We start from the raw sequence: 23,418 nt of genomic DNA, 5'->3' as shown, positions 1-23,418 counted from the left end.
AAAAATTTTTTTTTTTCTTTTAAGAAAAACAATATGGGGCCTGAGTGATGGTACACAGGTTAAGGCACCTGTGTTTCACATGGCGGGTCCTTGTTAAGTCCCCAACACCACCTATGGGTCCCCCAAGCACCAGTAATAAGCCTTGAGTACTGCCGAGTGTAGTCCCCAAAAACAAAATAAAATTTTAAAAATCACAGGTAGGTTTGGAAGCAAGATTGTTCATAAAACACTATTGTAACTATTTAAAATCTAGGGTTTATATAAGATGTGTTCCCTTTCACTGGATTACATATTTTTTACCTTTGCCCAGATAATATTTTGCAGTTCATATGCATTTTAAATTTTCATGCTTGAATTTTATCATTCAGTGTGCTCTTCATTACATTGTATGAGGATTATCCAGTTTGACTCAGGCAGGGCATTGAATAGCATGGAATATTAATTAGATGACATTTTTCAGAGAATAAGGGAAATGGTATCCTAATGGTTTTCCAGATAGTAATGTAGGGAAGGTCTCTAGACATAGAAAACTACATGTTAGGAAGAACTACTGGAGCAGTGTCAGGAGGGAGAGAAGTCCAGAGTGATGCCTGGAGTGGCAGCCTCGTGACAAATGACTTCTACTTTTATATACTGGGGAATTATTAAAGAATATTACTATTATTAGATAACTGAATGTACAATTGCCTTATATCGATAGTACTAATTAGGACCTATAAAGTTTTGTTCTACGTTCTTAGCCCTTTTAAGAATGGTACCTTTGGATACTATGACAACAAGAAACTGTTCTTTTTTGTTAGAATCAGATATTCAGCCTGATACTTAAGGAAAACTCAACCTACTAATTATATATTAATCATGCACATGCAATAAGGAACTTTATTTCTATTCCAAATTTTTAAGTTTATTCATGTATTCCTCAACTCCCACCCCATGTGAAATTGCATTTTGAAACTCGGATGCCTCTGAGTACTTGTAGTAGGTTAAATCAATTTTGATGGCTTCTAATTATTAAGAGTAATAAGTAGTTACTTGTTGGACATATATCTATAGAACAGTGTAACACAAAAAATCAGCATTTATTGTTTATTAGTTAATTATATGCTTAAGAACACATTTTAAATATACATGCCCAGCTGATTTGCAGCAGAGCAAATCTTGCTATTGTTTCTAATTCTCCTAATATAAGCTCTTTCTTCCTGTGTCTCCTGCTAAATCCCAGAATCCACTTTAGGGAACATTGGTGGGGAAGATGGCTTGCTACATTTTATGCAAAGAACTTCTGAGACTGTGGCACCTCTCATGTGTGTTTTGGAAGAAATGGATAATTTGCAAAGGAACTGATAAATAAAATTCGCAATGGGTGTTTTTTTTTTTTTCTCCAGATTTCAAGTTTGGGACTTGTTTCCTCAGGAAGTGTCTTCAGCCCTAGCTTACTTTGTGTCTGTGTCTCTCCCATAGGATGGATTTGGGTGTATTGCCCCTCAGACATACCTTTCTGAAAGACCCTGCTCAATAGTGATTATCTAGTTCGCTAATAATATGGAGCAAATGGTTTTCCTCCCACTAATAAGGATTTGAGGGTCAAAAATTTGCAACTAGGGCTTCAAGTTCTGCAGCAGGAGTACCCTTGGGCATCACCAGACGTGACTTAAAAAATAAAACAAAAAACTTGCAAGTAAATACGCTTGAACTAGCATTGTCAGAAAAAGATATGTGAAGCTGAAATTTGAGACAACTGAGACTTATGTGCCGCAGATTTAGAACTGAGCACCTGGTTCAAGGGACGGAAGTACGTGTGTTGCATGTAATAAAACTGGGTCCAGACACTGGCAACACTTGGATCCATGAGCATTGCTCTGGGAGTAGTCCCAAAGCACCACAGAGTGAGACCCCAAAACAAAATTTTAAAATTTCAAAACTTAAAAAGTTAAGCTGTTTCAGGTAGAAATTATGTAAAACATATATCTTTGCTATCGTGTCATAGTATAGTTGGATATTGTTCAGTTGCTTTCTGATGTGGCCCTCTCAGACTATACAGAGATATTTTGTGGCCTGTGCCACACGGTCTGCAGCAGAATGCTAAGTAGTGTGCGGTGATGGATTTTGACTTACTCTTCAGCTCAGGCTTTTACTTCTCAGCAGCTCGTCTGCCTTAGAGTGTCGTCTTTCCTCTTGTAATTTTCTGCCTATGTAAATTTTAAAAGTAAATTTTAAAAAGTCAGGTGAGAAGGAAACAAGGGACTCACTTTGAGTAAAATGTATGCCCTTCATGGCTTTTCTGGGGTAGTGGAGGGGCTGCTTGCAAGCATTTTGAAATTTTTAACTTTCTGATTTGAGACTTTGTCACTGAGAGATAAAGTTGATGTATTAAATATATGCCCACCGGAGATGTGACTCACTAGTAGAGTAGAGTACTTGCCTTGCATGTGTGAGGCCCTGGGTTTGATCCCTGTCACTGTAAAAAGATCCCTATCCTCCTATAAGATAATTCTTTAAAGTATATGTGACCATCATATGTTATTTCTGTAGTAAATGTATTCTGTCAGGTTGTATAGAAACAGTGCTTCTTTGTGAGTCTGTTACACATATACATTCAGAGGCAAGTAAGCATGTTGTGAACCTGGTTTGGTTTGCATATGATCTCCTGAGCACCACCAGGCATGACCTCAGAGCACTAAGCCAGGAATAAAATTAATATACTTTCAATTTGAGCCACATTTCCCTGGCTCAAAAAAAAAATTCTTTTAATGTTCTTAGGGGTTGGGGTGATAACTCAAAGGGCTGGAGCCCGTTATTTGCATGCTGGAAGCAAAGTTAGATCCCCAGCATCTCATGGTTCCACACACATCCTGCTAAGAGCCATAAGCACTACTGAGTATTGCCCAAAGCCAACAATAATAGCAAACATTTTGCTAGTTTTTTAAATATTTGAGGGCCTATTGTAGGTAAGATTGGAGTGATTTAGGATTTGTCAGCAAATTCTAATTTTGGAGTATTGCAAAGACTGTTGACTTAGTAACTCCTAAATGGATGCCTTGTGCCTCTGTTTTTTTAATTTTTTAATTTTTTTTTTTTTTTTTTTTTAGGTACCGTCTCCAGTATCAGAACCCGAAGAAGAAAATGATCCTGATGGTCCCTGTGCTTTCAGGAGGCGGGCAGGATGCCAGTATTATGCTGTAAGAACTTTATTTTTTGTGGTGTTTTTGTGAACAGGATTTAACAGGTAACTCATGTCAAGGTGATTTAGTCTTGATCTAAAAATGGAAAGTAGTCCAGCATTTTTTATTTAATATCTCCTATGTGATAACAAGATTTTCAAAGGTACTGAAACCTTTCAGAGGATATGAGAGTCCTTTACTTTGAATTAATAATTCTTCATATTCTAGAAACATCGTTTCACTTTGGCCTCTTAACTATATAACTCAACAATTAACTAAAAAATCCTTATACTATTGCTAGAGTAGGTAAGCCCAGGATTTTTACTTGAACTTCTAATGACTGATGTTTTTAAATTTACTGTTAGGCAAGTTAGCTTCTACATACATACCTAGTACATATAAAATATAAAAGGAATCATATTTAAAATCAAGGCAATATTTTGTCTAGTAATTATATTCTAATTTTTGACACTTAAAAATGGTCTGGTGCCATTGAGCTGGGTTTTGATACAGCATTATGTCAAGGAATGGTCCTTACTCCACAAGACTCTAATACTCAGACAGTCTGACTACCAAGTAATGAAGATGACTTTTCATATTTATCTGTGGAGACCTTCTGTTTGCTGCATTATGGTAAATATTTACACACTTAAAACCTTAGAAATGTGTTTATAGTTACTGTAGGAGATGTTGGAAGTTGTTTGCAAGTTATACTGTGAGGGTAGTGAAATTATGCTGGTCAGAAGTGGGAAGACAAAATGAAGTGATAATGGGAAGGCAAAGAAATGAATTGTGTGTTCTTAAAAGAGACTGGCAGTTTGACTCATGCATGCCTTCTTGAAGTAGAATTTTGGTTTGATAAAAATTCCTTTTATATCTCTTTTTCTAGTTTTCTCTCATATGTTAAAAGTCACACTATTCTTTAAATTCTCTTTCTTTTGAAATATACCTAAATGGTACCAGGGATAGACCAGGCCCTCAATTTGATTCCCAACACCCAAAAGACTGTTTAAAATATCCTAATGTATTTGTATTTATACATCTAAAAATTTTTTTTGGCATTTTGGATCACAGCTGGTGATGCTTAGGTCAGGATTTACTCCTGGCTCTGCACTCAGGAGTTACTCCTGGTGGTGCATGGGGGACCATATGGGATGCTGGGGATCAAACCCAAGTTGGCCGAATGCAAGGCAAGTGCCCTACCCACTGCACTATCGCTCTGGCCCCTATATTTCTATAAACTAAATTTGAATTATTTTGACACAGAGACTTTTAATTCTGTTTTATCAGAATTTATTTGTATGAAGTCATTAAACCTCAGTTTTACACCTGAATTTTATTTGGGGGAATGAATAGGGACGGGTGGTAGGGGGAGGCAGGGAATATCTCAGTGGTTCTCGGGCTACTTCCAGGCTCTGTGCTCAGGGGCGCGGGTGGTGTTGGGACTCCCACCCAGTCTCCTGCGCGCAGGGCAGGAACTCTCAGCCTACTGACCTCCTCTCCATCCCTGTTCCTGAATTTCAATTGTTCTTCTTAATGCTCTAGTTATTTTTCATCATGATTTAACTTTTCCTCATTTCATATTGACACCATGAGTTTTAATTTTTTTTCTTTCTTTGCAGCCTCGTTTGGACCAAGCTAACCATTCTTTTGAAAATCCAGAATTGGCAGCTTTGGACAAGTTGAGATACAGGCATTGCCTTACAGCGCTCACAGTACCAAGAAGATGTATAGGATTTGCAAGAAGGCGAATTGGCAGAGGTGGCAGGTAAAACTTACTTTCTTTGACCTGTGTTTTTTTCTTATAAGTTGCCAGGAAGAATGTAGACAATAATGTAGTTAAGTTCTTCTAGGTAATACTGAATTTTATATTGTATTTCAGGGTCATAATGGACCGAATATCCACAGAACATGATCCAGTCCTAAAACAGATAGATCCTGAGATGCTGAATGGTTTTTCAAGCTCTTCCCAAACTATAGACTTTTCTTCTAATTTCTCTCGGACCAATGCTTCCAATAAACATTGTGAAAATAGACTGTCCCTTTCAGAAATATTAAGCAATATAAGATCATGTCGACTACAGTGTTTCCAGCCAAGGCTACTAAATTTACAGGACAGTGATAGTGAAGAATGTACCTCAAGAAAATCAGGGCAGACTGTGAACAATAAAAGAGTTTCTGCAGCATCTGTAGCTTTATTGAACACCAGCAAGAATGGCATATCAGGTAAGCCGCCGCTTTGTTAAAAGCTTGTCCTGATGATTCTTTTCTCCTTCATTTGTTTTATTCAGTAAGTAAACTCAGGGTAAATTTTGAAGGTTAGTATTATCTATACTCCCATAATGGAAAGGAATTTAACATAAATCTTTTTCCCACTGTAAGCAACTAAACTTCTTTTTTTGGGGGGGAGGGGCTCTTGTTTTACACTGTTGTCCTAACTGCTATCTATGAAAACACTAACTTACGGTTTGAATGTGTGTGCTTGGTGTGCAAATATATAGAGAGAGTACATGTCACATTCCACATAGGCAAGTGATTATAAGTTTGTAGAAGAGGATAGAACAATACCATCTGCTTTTGTTAAAGAAACTTTTCATCTTTGCTGAAATAGTTTATCCCTTGGGAGTACTATTTAAAGCTTTCTTTCCAAAAAGTGTACATTGTAAATAATACATACTTTTGAGAGAATGTTTGTGGGTTTTTTGTAGTCTTTATCACATATTTATATGTTGACTTATTTTATAATTACTTGTATAATATGTTCATTGAAAATAATGCATCGATTCCAGTGAAAACACTAAATGTGACTTGACATATTTCTAATCTTTTTTTTTTTTTTGGTAAAATATATTTGTAAGTTATTTTCTGGATGTACATTTTGTATGTGAAATTATGTTAAATTCCTTCATCCTGGTTTTAGTCACAGAACTGGTCACAGGGATGCATATTTTTAAATTTGGCTTAGACATCTGTCTGTTTAAAGCTTGTAATGGAAAATTGGACTTGTTTGAATGATTGGAAGTTGGCGTATCATTTCTCCAAATTAGTTGGTTAATTTTCTCCTAAAAAGACTTAGGTAAGGAAAATGACTTCCCATTATATAAAATCTTCATGAGTCTTTCTTTGAAATTTAATGAGCTTTTGAGGCCAAATGCATAAATAGCTAGTAAGATTTTAATGTTCTTAGAAATCTAAAGATAGCTGGAAGTTGATGAATATTAGGTCAAATCTTTCTTTAAGCCAACTCCTGACATTGTTCAAATGATCAGACTATACTAGAATTTTGGTAGCACTATAGCACTGTCATCCCATTGCTCATCGATTTGCTCGAGCGGGCACCAGTAACGTCTCCATTGTGAGACTTGCTGTTACTGTTTTTGGCATGTCGAATATGCCACGGGGAGCTTGCCATGCTCTGCCTTGGAGGCAGGATACTCTCGGTAGCTTGCCGGCTTTCCGAGAGGGACGGAAGAATTGAACCCAGGTTACCCGCTGTGTTATTGCTCCAGTCCAGAATTATGGCACCAGAAAAAAAAAAATGAAGACTTTGAAAAGAAAGCTTAAAAACCTATCGTGTATGGGAACTTATAATTATATTTGACTGTAGACTGAGTTTCTTTTTTGCCAGTAATTTTTATTGCCTCCCCCGCAAGTTATGTTTCTTCTTAAACATGGCCAGGTATTTGTAGCTTTCTACTATACATTGCGGATCTCTTTACCTGACATATGTTGTATATGTTGCTATGTCATATCTGTACTCTCTTGACACAAAATATAACTTCAAGTAACAATAATTTCATAATCGTAATTACATATTAGTACCATGCTTCCACTTTGTATAAAATGAGCATTTCAATATTAGACACGCAAGATCTTCCCAAGGAATTTACTATTTATTTTTTTATATTTGGTTTTTGGACCACACTCAGTGATACTCATGTTACTCCTGGCTCCGGTCTCCAAGGTCCTGCGGTGCTCCAAAGACCGTATGGAATGCTGGGGATCAAACCCTGGTTGGATCAAACCCAGGTTGGCTGCGTGCCAGGCAAGCACCTTACCTGATGTATTATCTTTTCTGCCCCTTCCAGGAAACTTAAATCTTAAATATGTATGTAAGTTCATAGACAAAAATAAAAATTTTTGCCTTTCCCTCTATCATCAAGAAAGCTAAAACTTTTTTTGGTTTGTATCATTTTTCCTGTCTTGTGCTTTATAGTGTTCTACTTTTGTACCATTTCTTATTTAAAATATTTCAAAACTTAGGTTAGGGGTCAGAGAAATATAACAGGAGTTAAAATCATGCCTGCATGATATTATCTCTGGCATCATATGTGGTCCTCCAAGGCCACTCAAGTGTGGCCCTCAAAAATTACAATAATAATAATAATTGTGGCTTCTAAAACTAGAGAGTCAGAGAGAGAGAAAACTTCAAACAGAATCCTTTAGTAACATCAGCTACATATTCGGAAGACTCAGTTTTAAAAGTGATCCTGTGGTGGTGGGAAATGTACAGTGGTAGGGGGATCAGTGTTGGAACACTGTATGACTGATACAGTGTATGCACAGCTTTGTACCTCTGTATCACGGAGATTCAGTTTTAAGAAAGAAGAAGAATTATTCTAGGTGCTAGAGCACTATTACAGTGAGAAGATGTTTGTCTTGCACACAGCCAGCTCACCTTTGATCACAACATTCCATATGGTCCCCTGAGCACCCCTAGGAATACTTCCTAAGTGCTGAGCCAGGAGTACCCAAGCATCTCCAGGTCAACTCCAAACCAAGAATGTTAAAAGAATGATTCTAATGTAGCTTAGTTGTTGCTTAAGCTTTGAAATGTTATGTTTGCTGCTTTGTGTATGTCAGAGCGTGCTCAGGAACTACTCCTGGCTCTCCACTCAGGACACTCCTGGCAGGACTCCGGGAATGAACCTGAAGTGGTGCAGGAGATCAAACCCAGGCCTGCGCCCACAAGGCTGACTTCTCTAACCATTGCAGTATGGCTCTGGCCAAGGTGTTTTTGTTGTTTGTTCATTTAAAACTACTAGGCATGAATGTATTCTAGATTCATAATCTTGAATAGCTTTTTCTTACGTGTTTGTGTTACTGGGTGTCAAATCCAGGACTTCATACTTACAAGACAGTTGTACCACTGAGCTATGTTCATTGGCCCTTTCATCATTTTTGTAAACAGTCTGAAAACTGGTAATCTTAAGTACCCATTTGCACCAGTTATGTCCATTACATAGTTCTATCACATGTGTTTTAAATGGAGTGATAATTTTAAGTGGAGTCAGTAATTCAGTAAATATTGAAGTACCTAAAAGAAGAGTGAAGGCCTTTTTAGAAAACTGTGCTTAAAAATATGGTTAACATATACCAGACAGTCACCGTCTCTGCATTTGTTTTATTTCAATGTTTGTGTCTCTCACACTTGCTTTCTGCTTATTCCTAGTGGATTTAATTTATATTATGTTTCCTAAAATAACACAAATTATAAATCAAAGAGATGTCAAAAATTTTTTTCAAAAACTTTTTGTAGGTATATATTTTAAATGAATATGAATTAATGCTAATACATTTTAAAATTATTATGAAATAGACAAACCTACAAATATGAAATTTAGTAAGAGAAGAGGAAAATTTAATTTTTTAAGGAAAAATCTGAATAGGCCTATAAAAATTGTATTTTCATTCCCATTTTTAAATTTTAAAATGGGAATATCGGCTTTATGTTAAAAATGATATTTTATGGATAATGCTTAAGTATTTTCATTAATAGGTGATTACAATAAAAATACAGCTGCAAACAAAATCACCTGATTTAGATAGGACATTCATGATAAATAAAACTAATTATTGGAAGTGTATAAAATCCTTAGCAAGCTAGAAACATCTTTAATTAATTTATTGAATCACTGTGAATTAAAAGTTATTCATGAATGAGTTTCAGGGATATAATGTTCAAGCACCAGTCCTTTCTCCAGTGTCCACTTAGCTCCACCAATGTCCCCAGTTTCCCTCCCGCCCCACAATCTGCCTCTTTGGCAGGTGCCTTTTTTCTTTTTTCCTTTTAGGCAGTATGGTTTGAAATAGTCTTACCAAGAGGGTCTCGTGTGTGTCACCACCTCCTTTCAGTGCCCAGTCTTTGTCCGGAGTAACCACCGCCCTCTGTCACTGACACAGCACTTCCCTCTCCCACTGCGCATGTTTCCTGCTGAGGATTCCTTCTGCCCTTCGTTATTCCCCTACTATGTTTCTCTGTGTCCCACTACTGTTCTGAAAGATCTTTCTCATTCTTGTAGAGGGCAACCACAAGCGCTGAGAGTGAGTTCCATACTAAGTGGCAAAATACAAAGACGTTCGTCTTGTCTTTAATGCTTCTTGTGACACTGTTTTCAAAAATACGAATTTCTTAAGCTGTCACCTTTCTATGAAGCTCTATCATTCCTTCAAATCTGAATGAAATCTAGCTAGATGGGGTATTTTTGGTGAGGTGGTAATTTCATTGAGGTGTTTGTGTACTGTATCCCACCATTCTCCTCTGGCTTGTAGAATGAGTCTCGTTTGATGGACCTGCTCAGAATCTTCTGGGAGAGCCTTTATACCTTAAGTTCCTTTTTTGATGTTGCTGCTTTCAGTGTTCTGTTTTCCACTTTTGTCAGGAAAACTCTTAGCTGTGATTTCTTTAGCTAGTGCTTTTTCATAGAACTGACCTTTCTGCCCTTCAGGAACTCAGCCTCATTCTGTCACTCTCTCTGATGTGCTGTGCATTTCCTTTAAAGCTTTTTTGTTGTTGTTTTCTGTTTGAGATTTCCTGGAGTTCCTTGACCTTCTTTTCCTCATCTGCTTTTATTCTGCTGCTCTGATCTTCCTTGTTTTTGTTTTTACTTTGTTTTGGGGCCACACCCAGTGGTGCTCGGGTTTATTCCTGGCTCTGTGCTCAGGGATCACTCCTCATGGGCGTAGGGAATCACATGGGGTGTTGAGCATCAAACCCACTGGCCATGTGCAAGGCAAGGTGAATTGTTCTAGCCCCTTGTGTTGCAATTTGTGTCACCTACCATTTATTCTTCATATCTGACACTTCGGGTTATAGTCTCATTTCAGTTCTCATACTTTTCTTTGCTTACTCCCTTTGCCATTATTTCTTTGAGCTTATTAAACATCTTCAGTATGACGTCACTAAAGTCATTCCCTGAACATTTGCAAGACTGGTTAGTACTGGTGGTACTTTTGTGTTACTCTTTTCACTCATTGAATGTGTCTTCCCCATGTGTTTATTGTGCTGAGGGCTAATCTTTGTAGTTAATCTCCCTGGGAGTCTCTAAGGAGTTAGGTTCTTTACCTTTCCTGCCAATCTTCACCCATTGGCAGGGAGTTTTATTTCAAGCTTCGTGGTATGTAATGAGTAGAGCTGTCAGTTTGGGAGATGTGGAGGAGGGCCTGCTGAGAAGGTGGGGGAGGGGGTTGGGCACGGGTGCCATCCGGGAACCAGCAGGAAAGGAAGGGAATCTGCTTCTAGATCCAGAAAGGCTTGGGACATCTACCTGGAGGGTAGCAAGCAGAGACTCAACAGAGTCACCTTATGTGTTTAAACATTGCCATGTTGTCCAAGGCAATGATCTTGACCTTCAAGGAGTTTGCAGTACTGGGCAAATACTACATCTTTATATAACTAGATGGTATAAGCTCTTAGTAATTTGAGACTTGTCATTTTTAACTATTCTGTTGAGATCTTCGTCTTAAATACAAATCTCTCATATCTAAAAGTAGATTTTATTTTTCATATTTTAAGGCCCAGATTAATTTAGATTTAATCTTCACTTTTACCAATGAAGAACACACCCTACCCGCTGTGCTATTAAATATATAAATTAAATATACCATGATTCTAAATTATTTTTATTGTTTATGTTGAAAAAGTAACAACAGTTTTTAAAAATCATATCCAAGGGACTGGAGTGATAGCATAGCGGGTAGGGCGTTTGCCTTGCACGCGGCCGACCCGGGTTCAAATCTCAGCATCCCATATGATCCCCTGAGCACCGCCAGGAGTAATTCCTGAGTGCAGAGCCAGGAGTAACCCCTGTGCATCGCCGGGTGTGACCCAAAAAGAAAAAATAAATAAATAAAAAATAAAATCATATCCAGTATTTCAGGTTTTAAAATCATATCCAAATCATATCCAAATTAGAATTCCTGATATTTTGGATGGCTTTCCCAAAAGATATTCCTAATACAAAATTTTTCTGGTTTCTCTTTTTATTCTTTCTTAAGTAGCCATAAATGTTTGTATACATAAAAGTTTTGAACATAGCTCAGATTAGTTTAGCAACTAGAAAGTTGGAAAACACAATATTAATTTGGATCTGGTTTTGTTTGGGATATTTAGGTTTGTTAGGGGAAATAAATGGAGGTCATAAGCAAATGAATGGTGTTAACAAGACTAAACGGCAAATAGATCTAACCCTAAACAGATTATTTTATCAGCATTCCTTTTATATATTTTATGTGCATATAATATATATAAATATACTTATATATAAATATATATAAAATATTTGAGAATCAGAAATGTAAGAAGGTATCACTGTATCACTGTCATCCCGTTGCTCATTGATTTGCTCGAGCGGGCACCAGTAACGTCTCCATTGTGAGACTTGTTGTTACTGTTTTGGCATATCCAATACACCACGGGTAGCTTGTCAGGCTTTGCCGTGAGGGCAGGATAATCTTGATAGCTTGCCGGACTCTCCAAGAGGGACAGAGGAATCAAACCCAGGTGCAAGGCAAATGCCCTACCCGCTGTGCTATTAAATATATTTTTAGATATAAATAATTTATGCTTCATAAACATAGTTATTTCTAGGGTCGAGGGATAGCGGGTAGGGTGCATACCTTGCACGCAACCCACCCCAGGTTCCCTCCTCAGCACCCCATGCAGTCCTCCAAACCCTGCCAGGAGTAAGCCCTGAGCACCACCAGGCTTCCCCCACTCCGCCCTCCAATGGTGTGTTATTTCTGTTGTCAGAAGCACCTCTAGCTGGCAGCATCTTGTTAGTCATGGGCTGCAGACTTTGTGGGGGACCTCCCCATCAGTGCTCAAGGGACTCGAGTCATTCCTGACCATATTTGTCCCAATCCTGTGGGCCTGAGGTGCTGGACCCAAGTGTGGTGGTTCTGGGAGTAACCAGGCACGAGGACTGGCTGTTCATGGTCCTTGGGGTGAGGCTTGAGACAGGGCACTTGCCTTGCATGTGCAGAAGATTGTTGAGCTGTTTCTTGGGCCCCAGAGTAGTTTTTTTGAATGACATCCAAAAACTTACTGGACTCCAGCAAATTCCAAGTCCATTTCCTTTGAATTGTTACTCTCTTTATACACATAGGACATAAATATATTTGGGTTTAATTCAAAATCTCTCCTCCTGCTGCTCTTGGTTCTAATAAATTGTTTTTTGTCTTTTCCCAAGGTTTTCGAATAGTTGGAAATTTGTAGATACTTTACCTTTTCATTTGATTTTGAAGATTAGAAAGTTAGAGTTAATTTGATGTGTTGGTAATTCTCTACAATAACTAATATATGCTCCAAAAATGCAAGTGACAATAAAATTTGGGGGTGAGCACAACCAAGCCCCAAAGTTTTCTGGTCTTTTAAGGGTAATTGTTGAGGCTGGAGTGATGTACAGCAGGTAGGTGTTTGCCTTGTGTATGGCCAACCTGGGTTCTTTCTCTGGGAGTCTATAAGGTCCCCTGAGCACCGCTGGGTGTGGCCCCCAAAACAAAAACCATTAAAAAACAGATGAAATAATTGTTTCAGCTGTTAAAAAGCTTTTTTCTCTTATACTTCAGTACATATTTTAAGGATAACCTTATAATAATAAAGCAAAAATGAAGGCATATCTAAAGCTGTCCTTCTTTAGGGCTTAAAATTTTTCTAATAGAAAATATATTTTGTGTAACTTGTTATGTAGGTCTATTTTATCATCAAATTAAAAAAAAAATTTTATTTGTTATCCTAATACTAGAACACTTGAGGAGTTAAGTAATGAATATGAGTATAATTTTTTTAAATAAACGTTCTTAAAGAGTTAAATTTATAATACTGATTTTTAACCAGTAATGGATTAGGGATGTTATTTTGAAGGTGGATTGTCTCCAGCCTCAATTCTTTTTAGGTCGTATTGATTAGGATGCTCACTTACATGAATCTTGGCTCATTTATACACGCACGCACACACTGGGGGGGGGTGTAAATGCACACATGTACATATATCTTTTCTTTCTAACCATGCTGTAAAATTTTATAGGAAGGACTCTGTTCTTAAGGGTTTCCCCTCTGTATTCACTCCTAACCACTAATACAGCACCTTGCATTATAATAGTGAATACTTGTTGATTGGGTAAAACAGTTGGAAGGATTCAAAAGAAAATAAATATGAAGTACAATTATTCTAGTAGTACTGTCGCACTGTCGTCCCGTTGTTCATCGTTTTGCTAGAGCAGGCACCAATAACATCTCCATTGTGAGTCTTGTTACTGTATTTGGCATATCAAATATGCCATGGGGAGCTTGCCAGGCTCTGCCGTGCGGGCGGGATACTCTCGGTAGCTTACCCGGCTCTCTGAGAAGGACGGAGGAATCGAACCCGGGTCGGCCACGTGCAAGGCAAATGTCCTACCCGCTGTGCTGTCACTCCAGCCAATAACTCTAATAGAATGTGTACTCTGAATTACTTAATGTTTTTTGACTATAAACATACTAGCTTCTATAGAAATAATTCTGTCATCTAATCTTGTTTGTGTATATTTTTTGAGAAAATGTAGGAGAAAGCGTAGGAGTTGTACCCATCAATTCTCGGGGCCATGTAGTCCTGGTGATGGGACCCAGGGCCTCATACATGCAGGAATACACAATGTGGGTCACCTTCCCAGGCTTCTAACACTTACCTAACTCTCTTAAACAGAAGTTTTACGATCTTTTAAAGATGTCTTGTTTTGAGTTCCACTAATTTTTAACGCTATTGGTCACAAGCATAATTGATTACACCTAAGGATACGTTGTATCTAACTTTCTAGGTGCCTCTAAATTTTAATCCATATTTTATATATATGTATATATAGTGGCTTAAACTGTTGTTTGTGACAAAGTTAAATGCATTTTTTTCTCTTCATGTAATTAGAGAGAAAAGTATTTTTACTTGAGTGCATATGTGAAAACCATGAGTTATTTATAGTCTAACTAATGGTCCTGCTTTCTTGTAGTTACTGTTTATGTTACAGCAGATAGTTTTCCTCCTGTAGTAACCATAATGTACAACATTAGCAGTGCACTCTAAGATACTAAATCTGAATTATTAGTATAATGATTATATTGGAACTGTTATACAGTAAAAAATACATACAGAAAAATTTTTAGCATGTGGTATTAGTAAGTCTGAGATAGCATGACACTCTTGCTAAAGATTTGTCCTTTCTACTGTGGTGGTTCTTTTTGTTGTTGTTTTTGTTTTGTTTTGTTTTTTGCTGATGTGCATTGTAATTCCTACTTGCTTTTGTCAAAATTGTGTAATAGTCTTATGTTCTACTTATGTTATTTAATAATTTAAAACAGGGGCCAGGGTGTGATAGTACAGCGGTTAGGGCCCTTGCCTTGCATGCATCTGACCTGGGTTTGATACCTGTTGCCCCATGTGGCCCCCTGAGCCCTGCCTGGAAGGATCCCTGAGCTCAGAGCCAGGGGTAAGCTCTGAGCACCACTGGATGTGGCCCCCAAATCAAAAAATCATTTTTAAAAATTACTTTGGGCTGGAGTGATAGCACAGCAGGTAGGGTGTTTGCCTTGCATGGGGCCGAACCGGGTTCAGTTTCTTTGCTTCTCTCGGAGAGCCCAGCAAGCTACCAAGAGTATCCTGCCTGCACCCCGCCTGGCAGAGCTGGCAAGCCACCTGTGGCATATTCGATACTGATATGCCAAAAACAGTGATAACAAGTTTCACAATGGAGATGTTACTGGTGCCCGCTCGAGCAAATCGAGCAACAGGATGACAATGCTAGAGTGCAGTGCTACTCCTAAATAATTTAAAACATACTTATTTCTAAAATTAATACCTTTTACCAGTAACAGGGGGTATCACGGAAGAGCAGTTTCAGACACATCAACAGCAGTTAGTTCAAATGCAAAGGCAACAACTTGCCCAGCTTCAACAGAAACAGCAATCTCAGCATTCCTCGCAGCAGACACAGCCAAAAGCACAGGTAAATGGCCCTTTACGTGGATTATGTCTCTTCCCTTCTTGTGAAATTTTGCAGTTCAATTTAGTGGCTTCGCAGAAGATAACTTTGATATTGCTGCTCTAAGTTTTAAGGATCAAATCCTTAAATTGCCAACTTTATCATTGTACAACAGTAGTTTGTCTGATATTTTTTAATTTAGGTAATCACTGCATTAATTTTGAAAGACTATCAAGAAATTTTCGAAGTTATTAGATACTAGAACTAGCATCCCTTGCCCCAGTCTCCCCTACTTTTTTTTTATTTTTTTGCTCCTCCAGAATTATTTCCCCATAGGATATCTTTCTAATTCCTTCCTAAACTACCTTTAAGTACAGTGTGAATGTACCAAATGAGGATAGAGGTAATCCTCTTGAATTTTACTGTAAGCATAAACAAAATAGCCCTTGCCTTTTTGAATCTTATATCCCCAGAGAAACAGAATCATCATGAATCAAGATGCCCAAGATTACCATAGGTGAGGTCACTGGGGATAAGAGTAGAAATACTTCATGAAATGATAATTTCCAGGAGACACAGCCATGCCAACACCTTGATAGAGGTCCTGTCACATTCTTTTTATTCTTGTGGCCTCCAGAACTATTAAAAAATAAGTCTCTGATGTTTTGACCACTAAAAGATAAAATAGAGGAAACTTGTGTTTTAAGTTTTGAGCTTTGTTGCTCCTTAATTCTGGAAGTAATTCTGAACATAATAATGAGGTCACCGTCTTGGTTATGTTCTGTGAGCTCTCAGAACATACTGCTCAGTGCGTCTTCAAAAGGCAGGCACAGTTTACTCACCTGAGTCCCATCGCATGAACGTCTCAGTGATCCTATAGCTGTCAACACTTACCTAACATCCAGGTGGGTCTGGGACCAGCCCACCTTCTAGTGCTGTCAGCTCTTAGTAACAGCTCACTCATTTTAAACCAAAGAAGAGCCAGGAGTTAGCTAGAGGGCAGGTGCACGGCCTGGCATGTACAGTGCCTGGGTATAACGCCCAGCACTATGTGGCTTCTCTGGCACTGCCGGGGAGGCCCCAGAACAAACCAAGAAAGCATTAAGTAAAATCAAGGAAATAGACATTAAAGTTGTCCTCATTTGCTTTTTCTGAGTCATTTGGCCAACCAAGTAGTTTCAGTTTGCTTAAAGGTTAGGACCTCTAGCTTTTATATTGTTACAGCATGACTAATAATCTTCTCTGGTTTCATTTTCCCCCATATGCTCCTGATTTCTAGATTATCAGGTATTTTTAAAGATACCCATTAAAACTGGTAGAAAAACTGATAGAGCACTGAAGGCTTGAGTTTTTTTGTCTGTTGGTTCTTTCTCAGCAATGATTGTTTTCCTGATTTTAGTTATGTCCCTGTTTCATATACCAAAAATTATGTATAGAATCCTCGATCTCTTAATCTAAGGACTTAAAACTGTTCAGGACGTAAAAGGCCATAAGTTCTTGTGTCTGTCCCATTCTGTAATTTGTATAATCCCACCTGCAGCATTGAGAGTGGAACTCGTATTTTACAGGGCTCGAGCGCCTCTGACTGTATGTCTAAAACCCTTGACTCAGCCAGTGCCCACTTTGCTGCATCTGCAGTGGTCAGTGCACCTGTTCCGAGTCGCAGTGAGGTAGCCAAGGATCAGAACACTGGCCACAATAACATAAACGGTGTTGTCCAGCCTTCAGGTAAGCTTGTGGTTCCTTGTGGTACTTGGTAGCTTTGGGTTGTAATACACTGATGTGAGATATGGTAGTGGCTTTTGTTGTTGTTTTTCCAATTCGAGGGGTGAAACCAATCAGGATTCATTGAAATTTCCCTGAATATCAGGTGGGTGTTTTCTAGAATTCCCCTAGTGCCTGGTGCCTGTTTCTTTCCACAGCTAATGGACACCAGCCTGTGTGATTCTCCGTCCTGCCTAGTTGATCCACATACTGTCAGTTTCTTGACATTTTAAGAAACCCACCAAGCTACTTAGTAACCATCACCGCTGTACTATCCTTAGGAGGCAAAGTAGAACCTAGGTGATCTGTTACTGAGTCTGAAGTGGGCTTACCTTCCTTCTCCCGTATACTTTCTTCTCTGACCCCCTGGAAGTACAGCACTGCCGGGAAACCCCTTTGTCCTCGGAGACTTGCTGTACGTGGTGTTGCCGGTCTGGAACAGAGGGAGCCCCGAAGAGAGTGCTCCTGTCGCTCTGTCTGGCAGAGGAGAGCGTTGAGGACTCAGCAGAGCTCACAGGAGTCCCTGCCAGTGTGGACATTCAAGTCCTGACCCCCACCCAAGTTTCCCTGGCTCACCGTCTGATTCTGTCAGAAAAGAAGTTCCAGAGAAGACAGATTGGTGGGGTTTCACTGAGGAAATACTCGAGAAGGGATGGGGAAGGCACTGACCTCTTTGTGAGAAGAGGGAGCCTTTATCAGGCACAGGAATGACACACCCGTAAAGCAGAGGGGGAAAGGATGCACCCCAGGGGCTGTGAGTGGGTGACTTCCAAGATAAAACACCCTCTGTAAAGGAACGGCAAGCCGTTGGCGCCCAGACCAGTGGGTGGTAGGTGCTTCCAAGGTGGAGTGTCTGCCCCTCGCTGGTTCCATAGGGTTGTTCTAAGCAGCCCTGCCATGGTGTCTAAGACTAGTTGTTGCTAAGGAAGGACTGCTCCGTGTCCAGAGGGTCCTTGAGGGTTCCGTCCAGCCCGGCAGGAGCTGGCGCTGGTGCAAGAACTCCTTTTTCAGGTCACATTCAGGTTATGGCTTCTCGAAATTCATTGCCAAGGACCACCCTCCCCTACACACCTCCCTCCACCCCGCACTCCCCACCTGCCCACCTGCTGCACTGTTAACTTTCAAAGCTCCTGTTCAAATACTGGGATTTTACATCTACTAAGCGTTTGGTGTCCTGAGACTGATTTCTAAAGTGAGGAAAGATTCCCCCACTCGGGAAGCAGCAGTTCAACTCGGTTCTGACACACATTGGATCCACAGCCTCCCAAGGCCATCCACTTGTGATGTTTCGCACAAGCCTCAGGCTGTTCCTTGTCCAAGCAGCTACACACTTGAGCTTCCTGCAACACCTTCCCCCATGCAAGCAAAACTGCTACCTAGGTATCTGATTGACTGACTAGAAATCAGAGGTTCCCGGCTCACTCTCGCACAAGGCTGAGACACCCATCCCTTCCCCTCACGAGTTTTCCACAGTTGGCTGTCGCTCACATAGCCAAGGGCACATGCAGCATTCCACACTAAGAAAACTCCAAGGCTTTCAGAGGAGCTTCGAGACATGGGCATATAAATGACCAACATATTTGTTGTAAATCACAGTATATGTCCATCCGTGACTCTTTGCTCCTCCCTGTTACCATTCTTGCATCTGTAAATTCCTATGGAAGTCCAGTTGCATCTGCCCTCAGCTCCCAGAGGCGCTCTCTGCTGGGAATGCAAGTTCCTAGTATGGAGGCCGCAGAATACTCCGCAGAGCCTTTATGTCAGTCAGTGGGAATTCCAGCAGGTGAATGTACCGAGCATACTACTCAGAAGCTCTGGAGGGGCTGTGTGCAGAAAGTCAGTTTGGTATTTAAGTAGAATATATTTGCATTGTTATTAATTTTCTATTTTTTATTAATTTAATGTCTCTTGACAAGAATTTTGAATGATTTTCTTTTTTTCTCTCCTTCAGGAACCTCTAAAACGTTATATTCTACCAATATGGCTTTATCATCCAGCCCAGGGATTTCAGCTGTACAGCTTGTAAGGACAGTTGGCCACACCACTACAAACCACTTAATCCCAGCATTGTGCACAAGCAGCCCTCAAACACTTCCCATGAACAATTCCTGCCTGACCAGCGCAGTGCACCTCAATAACGTCAGTGTTGTTTCTCCAGTCAATGTGCATATCAACACACGGACTTCAGCACCATCGCCAACAGCCTTAAAACTTGCCACAGTTGCTGCCAGTATGGACAGAGTGCCAAAGGTTACTCCCAGCAGTGCCATCAGCAGCATAGCAAGGTGTGTGCGTGTTCCGAGTATCATCCTGTACTTTCTGCTGGCTCTTCTGTGAGAGAAAGAGACTTGACTGCACAGGCAATAGTGTCTGTTGGTGACTTGGTTTTCAGCAGATACTGTCTGTCTGCTTAATATAAAACTGTATTACCTAGATTTTTGTTTGCTTTTTTGGGGGGGGCCACATCTAGCTATACTCTGGGTGACTCTTCACTCAGGGTGATCACTCTTGAGAGGCTTGGGGGACCAAAAGGGGTCCTGGGGATTGATCCGGGGCCAGATGCATGCAAGGCCAGTGCTCTCTCTCTAGCCACTAGATGATCTGGGGTCAATGTTGGGATAGTTAAATGCCAGTAAGGATGGGGTGGAGCTATTCCAATTGGGAACCATCAGACAAAAGCATCAGAGTCTGTTTTTGAAATTTCAGTTACTGTTTCACACTTTTGTAATTTAGATGTAAAGTTGGTCAGGTAGGAATTGTTCATGGGAAGTATTTGAGGGCTGCTTGTGGAAAAAAGTTGCTTTTTGACAAGGGGTTGGGAGGGGGAGGGCTGGGGCCCACATGGTAGTGGCTGGAGCAGTTGTGTAGTGCTGGGCATCAGACTCAAGCTGCAGCCTTGGAACATCTCCCCAGCCCCTGAGTTGCTGTGTGTAAAGTCCACGTTAGATCTCAGGTTTGAAACCAAACTTTGGGATTTCATCAGCATTATAGAGTAGATTACTCAAGTATTTATCAAGATTGAGAGTATTTAGAATTAACTGAAATAATAGCTTTAAGTATTTCAGAATATGTTTTTACATTCCCTTCTCCCCCTCCTCTTTTAAAAACTTTTGTTTTATATATTGAGCCATACCCATTGGTCCTGGGGAGACCACGTAGTGAGGCAGCTCAGACGGGGTCCTGCACGCGATGCACACACTCGGGTGCCGTGTGCTCTCTCTCCAGTTCCTTTCTACAGCCCTAATATATAAGTTAAGAAGAAAAAAATTGCTATGCATGAATTAATAATGACATAACCATAAACTTGTAAATTGAACTATTATGTAAAATAAGTAATATCAGACACCTGAGGGGGTGTTCTTTTTGAGCATTATATGTTTCATTAATCAAAAAATTGTGTTATGTTTCATAAAATAATGCATCGTTGGCCAATACTGAAATACTGTGCTACCATCTCTGCCAAGTAAATATTTATAATTAACTGATTAGGCATTGATAAGATTTCTAAGAAAATCTCATTCATGCATAGAAATTGTGAAATGGGAAATGATTTTTGTGAAATACATGTTGCAGTTACACAAAAACACTTGTAATTACTAAGTGATAACATAGTCTATAGAGTATTAATATTTATTTTACTCTTTGCCTTATTATAGAGAGAACCATGAACCAGAAAGATTGGGTTTAAATGGAATAGCAGAGACAACAGTAGCTATGGAAGTGACCTAACCTAAAGCGTGTGGCTTTGACCTGTGCTGATGGTGTGCAGCCATTCATATATTCCAGCTGAAAGCAAAAGGCGATGCTCTGTGGATCACAGAGCTAACAATGGACCTAAATGGACTACAGTATATCGGACGTTAAAACGATATATGATGTATATTTTGTAAAATTGGGGAAATCACTACCTTGTAAAATAGTTTATTTGTATCATCAATATTATTTCTGTTACTTGAATAGTAGATATTCATCATCATGCTTTTGCACTTGAATTTGCAACTGAATGGATTTTAAAAAATAATTCTTTAATGGGATCATGAGCATGAAATGGGATCCTGCATCACTTGTTTTAACTATTTATTTTGCCATGTTTACATTTTGTATCTTGTAAAAATAAATCCAACTTTGTGTCTAAAAAGTTAAAGATTCATAGCTAGGAAATGAAATTCTTGTAATTTTTTTCTAAAGGAACTGTAAAGTTTTCACTTGGTTCATTTTGTTTCACAATTTGACTAGATGGACTTTTTGGTAAATACTTTAGTGGCATTTCACTGTCAAATATGAAGTTCAAGGCAAAAATAGTATTTTCTATTACTGTGCAGGGGAAAGGGATGGATCGATACATGCAAATTTAATGTAGTAACTCACTTTTCCATATATTTTGAATGTATATTTCTATTTATAATACCAGTTTATAAAAAATAATTACACAGAAAAAATGGACTAGGAAAAATTATGCATCTAGCACATTTAAATTGTGCAGATATGAAAATTTTTCAAGGATTACATTTTACCTGAAGACTGCATATTTTAACTGGCTTTAAAACTGTAACACACCACATAAAGGATATCTTACCAGGTATGTATTGCATTATATCATTGCAATAATTATTGGAAGTCTAGATATCGAGCCATCCCAGGTATTGGGAGGGGGGAGGGTTGTGGCAAGATTGTCTTTTCAATTTTGGAAAGTTTTCCTGTGGCTACAAGGCAAGTAACGGGTTGGAAAAAGTCTGACTGTAAGCGTTGGACACCTTCATAGTGTAGTGTTTTAGTGACTTTTTTTATACGGTTCTTGTAAATTAGATACGTGTAGTGGTGTTTCAGAATGTTTGTTTATGCACTAGTTCAGACAACTTTCCCTGTTACTTGTTCTTGATAAGTGAAAACTGCAGGGAAATAAAAATACATATCAAAACATGGACACGCTGCATATGTGTTTATTTCACAATGTGCACACAGTATAAGTGAAAGATTTAAGGGAGACGATAGCACTTAACAGCACTTTCATTTTCACAGTGCTTTCCAAGCATTAATGAAAAGAATTATAGAAGCTCCTCTGTGGGCACTCTTGGATTTCAGATAATCCAATATAAACTACCTTTGATATGAAAAAGTTAAAATATTTTACAGAATGTAAGTAATTTGCAGTATAACATTCATTGAAGTCTCATAAATGAGCCTCATTTTATAAATAAAAGTTTAGAGTAGAATTATATTGCAAGAGGGTTTTGTCGAGTAAGTACCTGGAAATGTAAATATTTTTAATGAATATGATTAAACCATTTCAAACTTACATAATTTTATACTATACATTTTTTATATCTGCAGTCCTGAAAGTTGTAAATTGATATGTCAGTTGAATTAATGGGCCAAAATTTCTGCTGAGAGTGGTTTTTATTCAGGTCGTAAATGTATAAAGCAATTTATGGTCAAAACCATAGAAAAAAATGAATTTATTTTCTTCATTGGTTGTGACCTGATAGGATCCATGCTCATTTCTGCCATACTACCTCTGGAGTTACTCATTGCTGATGATATAAAGGAAATAATTTTGATTTTATATGTATTATGACTGTGTTCATTCTTATAGTTGGATGTATCTCTCCTTGCTATTAAGAACTTAAAACAACTTTAGTGCCAATTTTGGAGAAAGCTTTTTTTTTTCCATTTTACTGAAGTAAAGCATGAGTGAATTTGCCTTATGTGATATACATGTTATAAATAATTTAAAGAAAAAAGAATTATCCACTTGTACAGTTTCTGGAGATGTGGCAAATCCAGAACTTATCAAAGATTGATGACCAATTTATTTGTTTCTTTTGAAGTAAAATAGAAAAATAAGTCTTCCCTAGTTTGGTGGTTCTAACTGTTTCCTGGATGGCATTTCAGTTACTTGCACATACATTTTTCCCGTGCTTTTCAACCTCAGTGACAGATACTTGTTTTCACCTTCTTAAAGACTTATTTTGCCCAAGCCCTCTCCTGGGCAGTACCACCATCTCTGGATTTTCTGAGGAAGCTAGTGTTCATACTCGTAGTTCAGTAAGCATCAAGAACCCATTTTTTAAGGGAACTAATAGTAGGTTGGGCTTTTTTAATTAAAGGTGTGTGGGAATATTTTTTAGTTCACTCCAGATAAATTTCTTCTTTCCTACTATCAAAAATCATCAGACTATCTACTTATTAGGATACAGCTCAGTATATCTGAGATTATATTGCCTTTTTTGCAAAAGACCAAGAGAAAAGAAACATTCAGAGA

The 23,418-nt window shown here is 38.7% G+C and overlaps 1 protein-coding gene across 3 annotated transcripts in view; it reads left to right on the top strand.

Moving 5' to 3' along the window:
• EPC2 (enhancer of polycomb homolog 2) overlaps nucleotides 1–22,080 on the top strand; it is a 101,281-nt gene extending 79,201 nt beyond the window's left edge. For 2 of the 3 annotated variants that reach the window (XM_055118560.1, XM_055118550.1), the window contains 7 exons: nucleotides 3,090–3,179; nucleotides 4,784–4,929; nucleotides 5,044–5,387; nucleotides 15,280–15,416; nucleotides 16,961–17,120; nucleotides 19,108–19,441; nucleotides 20,813–22,080. In XM_055118560.1, the coding sequence (XP_054974535.1) occupies nucleotides 3,090–3,179; nucleotides 4,784–4,929; nucleotides 5,044–5,387; nucleotides 15,280–15,416; nucleotides 16,961–17,120; nucleotides 19,108–19,441; nucleotides 20,813–20,885 (1,284 nt within the window). In that variant the 3' untranslated portion in view covers nucleotides 20,886–22,080. The remainder of the gene's footprint in view (nucleotides 1–3,089; nucleotides 3,180–4,783; nucleotides 4,930–5,043; nucleotides 5,388–15,279; nucleotides 15,417–16,960; nucleotides 17,121–19,107; nucleotides 19,442–20,812) is intronic. The other variant, XM_055118555.1, reaches the window with a different exon arrangement.
• Nucleotides 22,081–23,418: the final 1,338 nt, after the last annotated feature.

This window comes from Sorex araneus, chromosome 1, assembly GCF_027595985.1.
Source record: "Sorex araneus isolate mSorAra2 chromosome 1, mSorAra2.pri, whole genome shotgun sequence".
Classification (NCBI taxonomy): domain Eukaryota; kingdom Metazoa; phylum Chordata; class Mammalia; order Eulipotyphla; family Soricidae; genus Sorex; species Sorex araneus.
The sequence above is the reverse complement of the archived record's forward strand: the minus strand, read 5'-3'. Positions and strand labels throughout refer to the sequence as shown.